Here is a 16648-nt window from a genome sequence, read left to right as displayed (position 1 = left end):
GTACGGGCATAAGAAATAACAAATCTGTGCTCCAAGGACACAAGGTCACACCTACACTCAGGTGCAGTACAGTTGCATTGTTTGTGTCAATTCTGGGTCTGCTCTCACACCTTCTAGGGCAGTGGAGCTACTTCTGCTGGTGAAACAGATCCTATTGAAGTCAAAGGGAACCTCCCCATGACCTCAATGAGAGCTGGCCAGGTTCTCAAAATAACTTGGGAGAAATAACTAGCTCAGCCGTCTTTCACCTTCTACCTTCATGTACTTCTTAAGAGACAGGAATCAAACACAGACATAGGTAGGACCATGTTCAGACCTCCTTCTACAGGCAGGTAACTTAGCTGCTGTGACCACTTAACTCCATCAGCTGCAGATACAGCAGCAGCAGCTGCTCTGACTCACTGCCCTACTGAACAGTTGTGTCTAAATTAGATGCTTGTCACAGGCAGTCTGAACATGGCCTCTCAAGCTGCCCTCTTGTTCCAAGGCCTTCCAGTTTTACTTTTTTTTTTTTTTTTCTTTTCTTTTTTTTTTTTTTTAAATAGAGATTCAGACCCTAGACTGGAAAGAAATCATGCAAAGCTTGTGCAATATCCCCCGATGGGCATCCTGGGGAGGGTCACAGTTGATACTCAGAGATCAGTGCTGGCCTTGGCAGTCAGAGCCTGGATCCGAGCAGAGTTGCAGGTCTTGCAAAGGATGTGCCCATCCAGAGGGTAACAGCCCTGATTGTCCCCTTCAGACAGGAGGCCACCACAGTCCTAGAAAATAAGCAAACAGAAAGAGGAAAGTAAATAAGAAGAGGCAAGATTAAGCAAAGAATCTATTAGTGAAAGAAACTCTCTCCTCACACTCCACCTTGTAACAGGATCCAGCCTGAGTCAGCATAAAGCTGAGGTACATGATGTCTTTCACGATTAAGCTGTTTTCTGATAAGGGACAATGCTGTAGAGAAGATGGGTTCCCAAGCTCTCTGCTGAATTTAATCCAATTGAAAGTAAAGAGAGATTACTGCCTTCACATTTTTGAGGAAGCAAAGGTCTTTAAGCATTGGAGAAACATCAAACTGAAGCACATTTTTATTAATTCAAAAAAGGATAAAAAAGAAGCATCACTGGAAAGAAAGTTTGGTACCAATATCTGACTATAGGTAATCTTCTTTAAAAGAGTTAATGCCAAAAAGTTACAGACTCCATTCCAAGGGTGACAGCTAAGCAAACTCCCTGCCCTCCTTACCAGAACCGTCACCTACATTTGTACAATTGGCCAAAAAGGTTATGTCTTAAAGGAGGATGTCAGGTAGGCACATGGAAACCCCATTTAAAGGCCAGCATGCTCCAGAGACCTCAGCCTCTAAGTTTATAAGGCTGCTAGGAAAGTTGGGAGTTATCCCTCACTGTGTGATCAAACAAGTGCTTGGTCCAAGACTGCTGATGGAGCTGCAGTGAGGAATTAGGGCTCACTTAGAGGCCGTTGCCTCTTCATCATAAATCAGTGTTTGTAAACATACCTGGCAGCAAGTGGTAGAAAGAGGAATATCATTGTTGTTCCTTTTGAGATAGCTGAGGTACATAGAGATCAAGGCCAAGTGAGTGTTTGTGTCCTGTGCTCTCTACTGCATCTACTCCTGACATCTGTGTGTGTGAAAGCCTAGGTATCTCAGCAGCCAGAATGGAGGCATGCTGTATGATCACAGAATCATAGAATTATAGAATCAGATGGGTTGAAAGGGCCTCTGAGATTATCAAGTCCAACTCTTGGTCCACTACTGCCGTGGTTACTAGACCATGGCACTGAGTGCCACATCCAAGTTCAGGCTGTAAAAAATTTAGTGTAGGAATGCCCCAGCATCTTAAAATATATGTACCCTGAAAGCCAGTGCCAGATTGAGAAGTGAACCAGATGCCTCAAGTTTCAGCCTAGACCTTTAAACCTTAATCCATCCTTCTTTCTGGTTGAAGTTATTAAAACCTGCAACAGTGATAAGAAATACATTTGGCCTCATTTTCTGACCCTGCCATCTGAATGATGTATTACTCAACAAGCAACACTTCCACTGAAGAATTCTTGAAGGTTCCCTAACACAGCTGTTGCCACATGTTAATTGCTTTAAGCTGATTTTTATTCTCTGTCTTCAGATTCTTACCATCAAAATTACATGAAGTGCATAATGAAAGTGAACAAGGAAAGTAGCACAAAAAGCACTGCACAAAACAAGAACAATCATGTTTATGTGTCCATTAAAATTCTTCAATCTTGAGCCATATGCTGAGTTTCCTGTACAATCTTGCTCAAATTCTAACATGCATTAGCTTTCAAGAACATAAACATGAACTACATTTGTATCCAAGCTATAATTTATGAAGTTCTCAAATATTAAGCCCTAATTACCTGAGTCACATTCTCTTGCTCTCCTAATGAACCTGTTATAAACAAGGAGCCTGATTTTCTCCTCATTTGCACTGATATATATGAGGAAAAATTCCTTGCATGCTGAAGTCAATGAGATAATTTGATTGTAGAGCCAGTGCTACATTAGGTTATACCTGTCATGTGTATAACATGAGGTGGTGATGAAATTGAGCCAATGTTTGCTTTCTGTCCTTCACAGATTTCCTTGACACAGTGACAGGAATACTAACCTCACATCGGTAGCACTGGACATGGAAGTCACGATCCAAGGCAACAATGCGAACAGTCTCCTCTTGCCCTGGGGCCGGCATGATGGGCTCCTTACACACAGAACATCTTGGGGCAAATTTCCTGAGGAAGGAAGAGACAGTCCCAGTCATCCTCAAACTTGGAGTTAAAGTTTTTGTTAACATCAAACCAGAAACGTGTGCATTTGTACAAACACACACGTATGTGCAGATATGTCACAGCTGGAGCTTTGCACAGCTGCCTTCTTGGAAAGAAGACAGAAAGGAGCAGTTTAGTCTTAAAATGTATTTTCAGGCTTGTAGGATATTAAAGAGCATTTTGCAGGCTTTTAGGAGAGGACTTAAAGAACATCTGACGGGCAGCAAAGCATACTGTGCCTGTCCTAATTAACAACTAAGGTGAATGTCCCATGATTGTGGCACCTGCGCACTGCCACAACCCTTTATCATCTCTCTTAGAAAGTCCATGCAAATCCCAAGGTTAGAAAGACGACCACGACTTGCTTCAGAAGCATCTCTTAAAAACAAACCTCAAAATATTAAAATTTGGAGATTGGAACAAATAGGTTAAAAGTCTTAATAAAGATGGTAAAAAGAATGCACTACACTCGTGTTGAGGTTTATCCCATCCACTTTAAAATTCTGAGCCATCTTACCCACTTATGCACATTCCCAGCTCACTCTCAAAGAAGCACCAAGGCAATTGTGACTTGCTGCATTTCTAGCTAAAACCAGTTCTCAGTTACCCAATAGTGGGTTGCCCGGGCTTGAAAGGGAACAGGTCTGGGTGCAGACACCAATGCTCTCTCTTCCAGTCAGCCTGAGTCAGAATTGTGTAGTGACAATAACTCACTGCGTGAAGGGACTCACTTGAATCAGGGTCAACTCAGGGATCAAGAGAAGCACAGGCCTTTCTTTTTCCCCTTATACTGCCCACCATGTGCCCATCTGGCTAATTCACCTGTGTTCTGCATTAATTCTGGTTTTGCCCCCTCCCAGTTCCCATGAGAAGCAGCCATCTCTACTCCTAGGCAGGTGGGGATGCTTGGGAACATTTAGCCTGTGGTGAAACATTATGTGCTGTTTTGGTTCAAAACCTACTGGTACCAATTCCCTGGCTGCAAATTCTGCTTGCAAAAAAGGAAACTTACACCTCCAGAATCTGCTGCCATATAATGAGAGCCGGGGTCAGGGGATATAGAGGGACAGAGGGCAAAGCTTATGGCAAACATCAGAACACGAGAAGATCAAAGGCCCTTCTCTTCTAAAATGCCTAGCAAAGATTGACTCTGCCACCCAGCCTGTCACATGAACCACCTCAGAATTAACTAGCTTAGAAAAGAAAAAAAGAGAAATCTATCTGTACCAGGAATAAAGAAAAATATTAATTTCACTGGCAGCAGATGAAAGATGTCTGTGTAGCTGCGATCTAACGAAAAAATGAATTAAACAGTGGCTACAGCGAGCGCTCTGAAAAATAACTTAAATGGATCATGATATGACCAGAGCTGTAATCGCAATTAATTATATGCTGCTTCATGCAGCCGCTTCCTTGTGCCATTTAGCTCAAATGGGGTACTTAAAAATACTTCAACATTTCTTTGTCCAGGCTACAGTCAGTAATTCAATAGCAGCCAAATATTATCTTCCAGGACCCTGAGACAACTCCTGCAGATTTCGGGGGATGTGGATGTGCTGCTCAGGGAGAAGCTGAGTGACAGCGTGAGCATCAGCTACAGTTTTGTTATCAAGAGGATGTAGATTTAGAACACTCAGCCTCCAGATGAGGAGGCCATCATCCCTAATCAATTAAAACTGGGCTGGCCAAAGGGCTGCGAAATGTGTGGCTGGCCAAAAACATCCTGAGTGTCACGCTGGATCTCATGCTGTTCCCATCATCTTCCCCTCAATCTTTCACTCAGTGATTTTTATGTCCTTTCCTTGGATTGACAGCCTCCCACTTCCCACTCTCAGAGCCCTGAGGTCCATATGCAGTCACTGTCAAAAGACTTCAGTGTGGAACATCAGCTCTGCTCCCAACCTTTCTCCTGAAAGCATGTGAGCCCTTGGCCTATGGGGCTTGAGGAAGGAGCAGCCTCCAAATCACACCCTTCAGATGCCCAAGTGGAGCATAAACCTTCTGTTTGGCCTGTGCTCAGGTCCACATTTTACCTTACACACAACTGGTGACAGAGAAAGGCAAGGCCATACAGCAGCTACCCATTAACCCAGCCCAGCTGAGCTACAGGGAACATCCTCATGTTGGATTCTAACATGCCAGTTGATTGTGGCTGCTTCCTTTGCTGTCAAGTCAGCCTACTTCTTTGAGCTTTCAGACCCACACACTGATGTCACGAGGCTCTAATTAAGTCTACCCCCTTAGAAATTAAGAGATAAATGGTTGAGATGTAAACTCACATTTGTCAGTATTGATTTCATCTTTTAATTGAGGGGTGTAGTGTATCTGTCTTTTCCATACAGGGCAAACATTTGTGCTCTGATTATATCTACCTGTCTTCCCTAGATTAGTTGTGATGATGGGGGTGGTAGCATGGCAGTGACAGAAATTACTTGCAACTATACCTTTCAACTTACTTTAAATAGCAGTTTCACTATAAATTATTACCAGGGCTGTATTTTCAGCAGCTTTAAAAAGCTAATTAGCAACTAGAAACAAAAGGAGCTCTGAGCAGCCTGTGGCCACAGAGATCCCTCTAGCTGGTAAGTAAACACCTGCAGAGTGCAGCAGGACAGGACCTCTCTTAATTGCTCAGTGGAAAAAGCAGTGAGACGCTGATGAGAAAGTGCAGGTACAGGCAGTGAAGAGAAACATGCACATATTGAGGGCAGGGGAAGGCAGAGCACTTAAAACAGAGGGAACACAGAGGTTATCCCTGAATTCAACTCTAAGCCAAACAGGGATCAAGCAGCATCAGTCCCTAACCAATTAATCTTGTATGCCACAGTGTGCCTGCTTAGGGCAAAGGTCTGCCTACTATTTAAGAGCCTTTGAAGGAAGTGGCAGAGGGTTCAGATCTTCTTGAATACTCAGAGTGAAAAAAGAGGACTTTTAGGGACAAACAAGAAAAGACAATAAGCAAAGCACTGACAGCAGCTTAGGCCATACTTATGGAAATCCTCGATGCAGTGGATGTTCCCGCCAGCATCCACAGTGAAGGGGATCCCATCCAGGCTGCGATGGCACATCACACAGGTGAAACAGTGGGGATGATAGGCCTTCCCAGTGGCTCGGAGGATCCTTTCCATGATGGGCTTTGCGCAGACACTGCATTGCTCCAGTGTATTCTGCAAAGAAAACATACACAACAGATGTGAGCACCATCTCAGTGGGACATTTACAAAGGTCAGCTGGGTTGGAGGCTGCTGCTGGTCTACTTGGAAGCTTTAGCCATTTCTTCTAGATAAGTGCAGTACAGTCAACAGTTATCAAAGAGTATGATAACAGCACAGGGCCTGGGTCAAGCCTTTATATAGTGTGACAACACAAACCAGAGCCTTCTCTCAGCAGCTCTGATAAACAATCAGAGATGGCCCATCAGGTAGGTGTGTCAGACACCTCAGCCTCTGTAGCCAGGAGCACGTGAAGGAGTTCTGCAGCCTGCACTCCTGGGCTCTTGCCTGTGGACTGCCCAGCCTGAGCGACCTTTTGCAGTGGAGATGATTAGAGACAAGCTCCAACAGAGGTCAGTGCAAAGCTGAAGTGCAAACTCCTGAGGCTACACAGAGACCCCCTAACTGCTCTGCCAATACAGATCCCATAAAAAATATCTTCATCTGCTTTGTATGAAAATCTTGTTCTTCCTCTCTCACCATAGAGAATACTGTTGAGTCTGGGGAGAGCGCAAAGCAAAGGCTGCAACGAAAGCATCGCAAGGACAGGAGTTCAGGATGACTTAAATGGTTCATTTATCTCTGGCCCACAGTGTTTGAGATAATGACTGTAAAATGCCGGCTCTAAGGCCATGATCCTTGCTGCACAGGTTTTACATACTGGCCTGCTCCTGAAGTGTTGGAGCCAAAAAAATTCCCACCTTTCAAGTGGGATCCATTGAACGATTCCTCTCATTTCAACTCTCACTCACCCCTGCAGTTAATTATAGAAACACCAAGATAATTTTGTTTCAGATAGTTGTCTGTGAGCCACACCAGCCCTTCTGACACTAGTTGGGTAACTTACTCTTTCAAACCAAGCACTTTAAAGACACATGCCATGAATGGAGGGTGCAATCCACAAAGGTGCAAACAATACCATTTCACTGGAAACGCAAAACTTAGGAAAGCAAAATTAATCTATTCTTGCTTCATGCACCCTGAAGTTATCAAATAATGTCATTAATCAGCATTTGCATCTTGGGTGAGGTAGAAAAGTCTGTAATTACACTATTGATTATCATTTAAATAGACAGAAATAAGGAGGGTGGGGAAAGGAAAAAATGTAACAGGACAGAAACATAAAAAGCTGCTGAAAGGCAGATCATGTTGACAAACACAGGAAGGCTGAAGTTCTTCTGCTTCCTCATGCAACAAAATTCCCAGGGAAAGTAGTGCTTTGACTGACCGCACTGTTATTGTTTCTTTGAGCCAATATTCTCAGGGGCAAGATCCAGTCCTTACATGTGCAGCCAAAATGTATTGTCAGGAGATGAATCACCCAGGAGCTCAGAAAGGTTACTTCTATATTCATACATTTGGTATCATACATATCTCTGGGCTGCACATGACTGGTAATGCACAAACATAGAAATACACAAGTTTATAATCAGAAGATCAAAAAAGATTGTTTTTGGAAAGGACTATATGAAAAGTCCTGAATTTCAACCCATATGAGAACTGCCTCACAGATTTGTAAAGAGGGCACAGCCAGACTAGCACTGAATTCAGACTGGATTTTGCTTCGTACCTTGTAATAATGGGCAGGAAAGAATGACTGCTGGCCCTTCTGTCTGGTTGCTGTCACCATCATCATCATTATAACAGCAGCTGGTGTGCCAGAAAAAGCAAGGTCAACAATTTTCTCCTTGGAGAAATAACCTGGCAAATTTACCATTTTGCTTTGCATAAGCAGATCACATCATCTTAGTCTGCATCCATGCTGTTCTCTGTATTTTTCTGCCAAGGAAGGAATGCAGCGTACCTGCGGATACTGATGGAAGATTGTGCCATTCATAAGGTGTTTGCTATGACACCCTCTGAATACACACAAGTACGGAGCATTTGCCTCACCAAGTCACTGCTTGCTTCTTGTCCAACAGTTGCCAGCAACAGAGGCCAAAGTATGAGAACAGGGCTAGCAAAACACAGCAATTCCTTAGGATGTGCTTCCAGCATCCACTGATTGCTGGTTTAGGGACTTCCTGAGACAGAGCTTGGCTTTCCCCTCAAGTGATATGTTTCTCCCATGAACTTTCTTGATAATTTTTGAATTCCGATAAACATTGAGCACCCACAACATGACCAGGAGTTCCCTGGCATACAACCACGTTGGGGACTGATCAGCCCAGCAGTTCCCCTGGTCTGCTACCCCTGCCAATGGCCCGGCCTTCCAGACAGCAGCACAGAGCACAGCCCACCCGGGACTATGAACAGAGAAGAACCCTGCAGCACCAATCCACCCTGCAACGGGATTTAGCACCAAACACTGTGGCCTCGAACTGCTCTCACTACGGATCTAACTCCTGCTCCTACATTTCAGATAGGACTGCAAGGGATGATTACAACCATCTTGTCTGAATTTTCATGGGAACACTGACTTTGGTGGGAGTTTCACAGTGATCAGGACAGCAGGCAATCACCCTTATGGGTTATGCCTTCTGAAAACACACATCTTCTGCTCCCAAATCTCAGCTCAGTCACACTGATTGACATTCTCACAGCTAAGTAAGACAAGCATTTTAAATTAACCAACTCCCCATTAAACCTTCTATACAACCTGAAAATTAGACCTGAGAAATTTATTCTTTTCATCCTTCCAAGTCTCTACCAGTGAGGAAAAACAAAGTCATTAGTTTCAGACTCCAGCTCACTCCCTGTCTGGGAGCGTATTTGCTTAAGTCTCTCTCCTTGCTAGAACCCTGGCTCAGACCCTTCTCTTCAAGGTGTTACCAGATGATGCCAAAGGGAAAGCTTCCTTGATTCACACCCATTTGACATCAGGTTGCTGTAAGGCAGGATTTGGCCTGTGGAGCTAACAGGGTTTTCTTTGACTCTCTAATCAGGTTATCCCACATGCCAAAGTGCTGCCCCAGCAGCTAAACAACCTGCATAAATGTATTTCTGCACATTATGGGAATGGCATCCCTGCTGGATTATAAGTTCGGCTTCTTGATTTTGCTCTCTTTCACAGTTTAGCTAACTCTCCTAGCACCTCCTGGAGCTTTCAAATCTACAAAAAGCCAAACAAGATGAAGAAAAATGCCTAACAGCCCTATTTTTCTTCTTTTCTCCCAAGCTGTTGTTGCCAGCTCTCTGTGTAATCAACAGGTAGAGCTGAGTGCTTCTGATCAGCTACATTGAGGACTAAGACAAGGCACAAAGAAGAAAGACGAGAAATAGCCAGGAAAAATCAGGCCTAGGGGCTGTAGTCAAATTCATAAGAATATGGTCCACAAATCCAGTGTGGGCTGAGGGGAAAATTTACTAACCTTTTCCCATACTTTGGCTAAGAGGCAGGGAGAGCCCTTCGTTTTTAGAGACACTTGTATCTCCAAATCCACTCTGGATTTGAAAATCACAGGGAAGGAACCATCCATTTCTAAGTAGAAGGTTGGCACAATGTTAAAAGCTGAGTCTGGGCCCAGGTTTTTTGAGGGCAGAACTGCTTATCCATGGCAAAGAAAAAGAATCTCACATGGACAGAATAATGCAAATAGCAGCCAGAAAAATAACCCAAGCAAAGGCACACTAAAACACAAAGAAAAAACTGAAATGACCATGATATCAAGCATCAGCTTGCAAGTAAAAACTCAGAGACTTAAACGCATGCAACACAATCAGTGGCAAAGTGGGAACAAGCTGCTTGGGACCAAGCATCTTGAAGCAAATGGTGGTGGGAGTTGTTTGACCTCCCTAAAGCAATACTTGTCCCTTCAGAAACCACAGAAAGCCAAAGGGAGTCACTCTGCAGACATCGAGTTTAAATATGGGACATGAAGTGAAACCCCAGACTGCTGGGAAACACTTCTGGGTTGCAAGAGCCACTGAAGACTTGAGCAGGGAAGTGTTTCAATCCCCTCCTGAAAATTTCACATCCCAGATGGCAAGGTGGCAAACAGCTCTGGGGAGCAGAGGTGCAGTGACAGCCTATGGGCTGCAGCTCATCCTGCTTCCCTAATGCTGCAGATTATAACCCCTCATATCCAAATTTTGGGTGACAGCAGTAACTCACAAGATCGTGCAGCACAAGGCCTCTCCCACAACGACCTAGCAATGAGTGCACAAGAAAAGCCACAGAGATTAGTCATTGCTTCTTCTGTATTGGCAATGCATCCCAAACTCTAATGAACATAAATAATCTCTCCTGCACTCTGAACAGCAGACAGAGGAGAGCTCACGCACAGGGACATGAGCATGGTACTGCTTATTTTTCTCAGAGAGGGGAGAGAAGTTGCTGGGAAAAATTACATTGGCAACTCATGCACAGGAACACAACCTCACTTTCTGTGAGCATTGCAGGAGAAACACATTTTTCGAAGTGACTGAGCAGAGGAGATGGTATTAAGCTACATGAATCAAAAGTGACTGTTGTGCTAAAAACAGGCACATGGTCAAATGCTATAGTTGAACTGTAACTTAGTAAAGTGTGGTAAGTGACTTGCTTTAAATCTTGTGACTCCATCCTTCATTTCCTCAGACAGCGAGGAGAGCAGAGCAGCAGACATTTTTCCCTTTGTGGGATAATTTTTGAGGCTTAAAAATGTTTCCATACTTAAGTGAAGACAGAACACTTTAATCTCAAGAAGTCTGGTGAATTTATAAACCCCAAATTAGATCAGGTCAATTGAAACAGTGCACTTCAAATAATTTCAAATGGTTTCATTTAGGTTTTGGGTCTGAAAATATATAGTTGGATTACAAATTATATATAAAGCAGACATTGGTGATGGGGGGGTTAAGTATCAAGATGTAATTTCAACACTTTCAAACCCTTTTTTGGCATTATTTCTAGAAAAGGAAAATCCAAGACCTGATTTCCACCTCAGGCTCCCCAACTGCTATCTCCACAAATGGGTAGATCTTGGAAAATTAACATTTAAGTCACTAAAAGCTATCACAAAATTCCTTCCTGCATATTTGAGGAGACAGTTTGGGCTTGAGTTAATGCTTCTCACCTAGACTGACGAGCTGGACACATTATTAGCAGTGGATGACATGTTCCTTCCCTTCCTGCTGCTCTCTGAGTGATAGTTTCAGCAAGGGAAAGTGCTGCAGAAACACCTTGGCCGATGCTCTGACCTTCAGACCATGTTGCCATAGCTGCATCAGTGTATTGGGGCAAAAGATGCGACCCCTGACAATCCAAAATATCCTGGAAAAACCCCCTAATTCAGACACAACGGTAAGCAGTGAGGCTGTTCTTCAGATAGTATATCTTGTTTTGCTGGGACATGCAAAGGAAGATACTGGAATAAATTACATTGGCAACCCTGCAGCATTACCAGCATGCTGGGAACTGGTTTGAGCTGTGCATACAGCTACCACTTGCACAGGGCAGACGCTGGCCCTGGAGATTACTGTATTCACTGGCTTTCAAATTGTTCTTCCATTCGGCTCAGTTTTTAGTGGCTTTCCCAGCACAGTAGCAATACCACGGCTGGCATGCTTCTCCTCTGCTGGAATTTGCTTTTCTTCAGGAAAACTGAATTCAGCTTTGTAGTTTTGGACTTAGAGCAGCTGGAGGTGAATCTGGCAGAAAGTCCTCTTAGTATACAGGATGAAGGAGTCCCTTCCCCCTGTCCTGTAACTATTAAAAACGAGATATGTTTTATGGCTTATGTCAGCAGCAAAGATGGCAATGACATGCAGTTGAGTCCACAAGTTGAGTGCACTAACAGAAAGGCCATGATGAAAATGGAACAGTGATTGAGAAATGCTTCTTAAATGACATGCAGATGTCAAAATATGCTCTACAGTGTGAGGAAGAAGGAGCTCCACTTGATAAGATAGCTGTCTTATCAAGTGAAGGCCGAGGGATGGCTTTGCCATTGCCTGAGCATACCAAAGGCTGGAGAAGAAATGTACAAAAGGCTGCTGGATGTGGAAGGCACATAAGCTGGCCATACTAACAGCAGAATGGTATATACTTTTAAAGGTGAATCTAATTAATGTTTGGAATACCACAGGCAGGGACTAGGTGACTTCTCTGAAGTTCAGTGCCAGTTTAGATAAGACCCACATCTGTTTTTAGTACTACCAAGTCAGAGTGAGGGAGGAACGTCAGGGGTAAATGATCTGCTCTGCATTATGCTCAGTGTCCAACCACAATCACATTGACTCCTTCCAGCTAAAAATCCACAAGAAGCCTTGCGTTGGAAATTACTTAACTACTTTCTGGCACTCAAAGCCACTCATCTTTTGTACATAACTTGCTCTGACAACACAGAGATCTTTGTCCCTTTAAAACAGCAGTGCCTATGAATGTAAGAAATGCGTGAACTGTCCTCCAGACTGGTAGGCTGGAAGATAAAAAGCCTGGATTTTCCTTCTGGCTTTTAAACCAAGTAACTGCCATAGGCAAAGCCTTCCCATGCTCTGTGCCTCAGCTGGTCTGTAAATCAAATGGCTGCAGAAGTTACATATTCCAGTGAGAAACTGGATGCTGTTAGGTTTGATAAATACTTATGAAGTAGTCTGTGTGCCTAAATTGTTACTTAATGGAAACAATGCATTTTTAGCAGCAAAAATTAATTTTTTTTAATCTGTAATAATTGGAACACATCTCAAAAGTCAACCAGGTCTGACTTTGGGAGGCGCAGTAGTGGGGAACAGCACCTGAGCTGTATTCCCAATACTCCAAGGTGGCTAGAGCCATTTGCAAGATTAAAGTACTTTAATATCGGGGAAATGCTTCTAACTTAGAGTTGACTTGAAAAAAGCATGGAGAATAAAGAAGTCTATGCATATGAATTTTTTTTCAACAACAATAATTACAGTTGCATGGAATACTACAGTAAGCCAAACAACTGAAACACCCTTAGCAACTGCTATGTAAGTGGACATTATTAAATGCCTTGGTAATGAGCCCCAGTTCCTTCAGTAATTTTCTAGTGAAGCTAGATTTCCAAACCTTCTCACCTCATGTCTACTGCCACCAGAAGAGGGGAGCTACACACTCCTCACAGAATTGAAGCAGTTCTTGGTGTGTGTTGGGGAGCACAGCTCATACTTGCTGTTAGCACTGCCAAGCACACTGAACAGCAGGTATGAACCTCGGTATAACCACATGAAGTGGGTCACACTACACCATGACTGCATGAGGTCCAGAAAACATCCAACCAGCAAGCTGGAGCAGGCTTTTAGAATGCTGAGGAGAGGAGCATTCGTAAAGCACAGCAGCACCGGCAGAGCACAGGAGACAAGCCTGCTTGGCAGGGAGGGATGATCTGATAAGACAGTTTCCATCTCCTATTTCTTCAGTCCAAGAAGATCCTAAGCGCACAACCAGACCTTCATTCCAAGCCGTTGCATAATACAACGCCTGGCGCAGGATGCTGATTTTCAAAGATTTCTAATTTGAAGGAAATCCCTCAAAATCCCTTCCAGAATGTCAGAGGTAAACAGTTTGTTCAAGGCTTCTGCAGCTCAGGCAAACTGGCACAGAGCTACCGCGGAAATCCCTGGCCCGCGTCGCACAAGGCAGCCATGCCTCAGCAGATTAGTGTTGCTTCACACCGCTGCTGTCGCTACCTACAGATAAATCATCCCATGGCTTTGCCGAATGCAGAAAGATGTGTTTGAGGATTTGTTAGGGCTCTTTTCCCGCTGAAGTGAACCTTGGTGGCTTTAAAAACTATTATGTTCTATTAGCTTTGCTTCTGAGGGACAGGGGGAACACATGGCAGGTTTTGATAGCCCGGTGTTTTTATCTATTATTAACGCACAAACACGTCAGGTGAGAGCACCTACAGATCATAACTCAGGACTCTGCTGCACAAAGTGCTCTGGGGCATAAAGCAAAGCTGTTCTTTATGGCCAGGCACTTCCAGTCTTTGTGCTATAGATGTAGCGTTGCTAGCTGTACAAATTCTCACCATCAAATCCATCTCTTCCCTCAAAACACGATGTGCCTGACCCTGCACGTCACCCCGGGAGTTTTGCCTAAATAAAGACTATAGGTTCTGTCCTGTTGTGATTACTTTCTGCACAGGCAGCAGAATTACATGCAGCTGGGAGATGTGGCATACAGCAAGCACATACACTCTGCTCCTTGTTTAGGCACAATTGTGGACAACAGAGATTTCAAGCTTAATTAGCAACACCAAGGAAGCTGTTAGAGAGGCATTTTCAACTGCTTGCAGTTTAAGCTGATTAGAACTTTGCTAAAACAAAACAAAACTGTGTAGCAAAATTGTTAGGCTAAAATTCAAGTCAAACTGAGCCGCATCAAAGGAAAGAAAGAAGTGACTATCGGCAAGAAGTGGGCTCTTTTTCTTTTCCTTTGGTGGGGAATTTAATTTCATAGCCTTTAATAAACCCAGTGCTCCAATCCAAGCTTGCCACTCTGGCAAAGAGCTTAACCAAAATAACACTGGAACTCTGAGCTGGCGGACCAAAGAGACTATAAATTGGTCAAATCCGGGCACAATACAAGAAAAAAAAAAAATCCAAAATTCCATTCAATATTCCTGTTTTAGAATTTTGATGTAACTGACCATTGACATGGAAATGTTATCTTGACCTTAACTGCTAAAGCTGACTTGCAGAGGAAAAAATGACTGACTCTGTGACATCTTGGTGGTTATTTATAGTTCCCCTCACCCTCCTCTTTCTTGGTATTTTTATATTAGAAATGAATTCTCGCCTGCCATGCGTTTCCTCAAGGATTCTCTGAGCAATGCAAGAATTTGTGACATAAAAATCATCACGAAAATGGAAACTTGTTGATTAACATGGAAAACAAATTTTATTTAGAAACTCTGTCAGTAAACTAGCATCCAGCAAAGCTGAGCTTGCTTTGGTTACAGATTGGACACTACCAGCCTTTTAACTACAACCTGTTTAAAGTTGGCATTTTCTGCTTCTTGTGCTATCCAGGATAGATTTCCTGGAGAAACCAAGGGAAAAGACAGGGCTACTGCTCAAGAATCCAGGTTCTTCTGAAGTTTGTAAGGGAAAAAAAAAAAAAAAAAAAAGGCAGAGTCCTTCCCATTCACTCCTTGAGAATAAAAATCCCTCATCTCTCTACACTGCAAGGAAAGGCCACAACCTATTTTCATTTGTTTATTTCAAGTCACAGATAAGGGCATCTCTAAGTTGCTTCTAACAGCTACTAAATAAATTAAATATTTCAGCTAGATATCAGTTTAACAGCTACCCTTACCACCTTAATTGCTCAAACAAAGAGAATGCAAAGCTTCTCCTGAATATCTCATAGAAGTCACAAGAGAAAATCATGTTTTCTGGTGTCAGGGACAGAGCAGTGGAAACTAAGGGTGCTTGGCTTCTGTCCTTGGGTTCCCCAGTGACTCAGAGAATAATTTCAATATTTCATTATTTTCTACCTCTGTCCTTCACATGATCTATGGAGTGGGTTTAGTAAACTATTAGGAGGCCTGTGGTGTTCTGACAGAAGTCACATCTCCATTATGAACACCAGAGTTGGCACCTGGAACTACCAAAAAACAAACACGTCCCCAAAATGAAACAAACTGAAAACCCAAGCAAGAAGGTAATGAGATTTTGCACAGAATTTCACGGAGCTTTCACTGAAACACCTTTTGAATGCAAGATAATATTTTTTTCAGTGTATATGTGCAAGTTGTGAAATACAGGTCATGGCAACAGTTCAGCATAAAAATAGCTGCATTTTATAGATAACATAATCCAGTATAAAGCTTGGAAAAAACTCCACCAAAACTCTCACAATACTTGGATGCTGCTGTTACCCAAACAGACACTGAGAATATGATTTTTCCAAATACCTGATATGTTTCTTAAAGAGCTGCGAAATGCATTTATGTCCCTGACGTGAGGAGAACGTCTTGGAGCCTTTAGGACAGTGGGAGACTTATCTGTGCCTGGAATACAAGGGCTGAAAACCTTTGTGGGTACTCTGAGATCCTTCCAAAGGATGGGGGAAAGGGGGCTTCTTATTTCCTGAAGAAAGCTTCCTGAAGGAAATGTGTATTTTTAAAGACTTTGAAAGAACACTGGACAGGGCCCACAGACAACTGGCACAGGTCACTGTCAAGAATGACAGAAAACAGTATTTAGTCACTCAGTGTAAGGCAAGAGCTGTGTTTGTACTCTTTCCCCTCTACACCAAGACTAGAAATTTTATATTTTTGGGGGCCAGGATTTCTTCAGAGGCTTGCACTGAGTTATCCCCTGGAGTGACACCCATTCTTCTATCTAGAGTCAGACTTTAACTGGAAATAAATCCAGGCTGCTGAGTAAGTCCAGGGTCAAGCATATCACCTACAGATACTGGCATTATTTTTAGATGCAATGACATCCCTATTCTTTTCATTCAGGTGACCTGGATGCTTACTTCAGTTCCTGGTTTGGAGAAGCAAGTATGAGCCACCTGCTGAGATAAGAGTGACAAAGAAGGAAGGGATACAAAAAGGGAAAATTGAGACAGCTATGTAAGAAGAATCCAGACAAGGCATAGCACAGACAACAGAACTTCCCAAAGAGGTCAAGTGAGATGTGAGAAAAGTGAAAGCTGGAGACTGATGTTCCATGCTGGGAATCTATCCATCACCTTCCTTCCTTCACTACGAGATGATCTCATCCACAGAAAGACAGAC

The 16648-nt window shown here is 43.2% G+C and overlaps 1 protein-coding gene across 9 annotated transcripts in view; it reads right to left on the bottom strand.

Moving 5' to 3' along the window:
- Nucleotides 1-396: 396 nt before the first annotated feature.
- The window catches only part of LPP (LIM domain containing preferred translocation partner in lipoma), a 319665-nt gene continuing 303413 nt past the window's right edge, over nucleotides 397-16648 (bottom strand). For all 9 annotated transcript variants that reach the window (XM_027884103.1, XM_027884102.1, XM_027884107.1 and 6 more), the window contains 3 exons: nucleotides 5788-5966; nucleotides 2643-2763; nucleotides 397-761 (listed from right to left, as the gene is read on the bottom strand). In XM_027884103.1, coding sequence (XP_027739904.1) covers nucleotides 633-761; nucleotides 2643-2763; nucleotides 5788-5966 — 429 coding nt within the window. In that variant the 3' untranslated portion in view covers nucleotides 397-632. The remainder of the gene's footprint in view (nucleotides 762-2642; nucleotides 2764-5787; nucleotides 5967-16648) is intronic.

This window comes from Empidonax traillii, unplaced genomic scaffold (assembly GCF_003031625.1).
Source record: "Empidonax traillii isolate 1590-97213 ecotype Southwest subspecies unplaced genomic scaffold, ASM303162v1 scaffold138:size3245559, whole genome shotgun sequence".
Lineage (NCBI taxonomy): Eukaryota > Metazoa > Chordata > Aves > Passeriformes > Tyrannidae > Empidonax > Empidonax traillii.
Note: the sequence above shows the minus strand (reverse complement) of the source record. Positions and strands in the feature narration are given on the sequence as shown.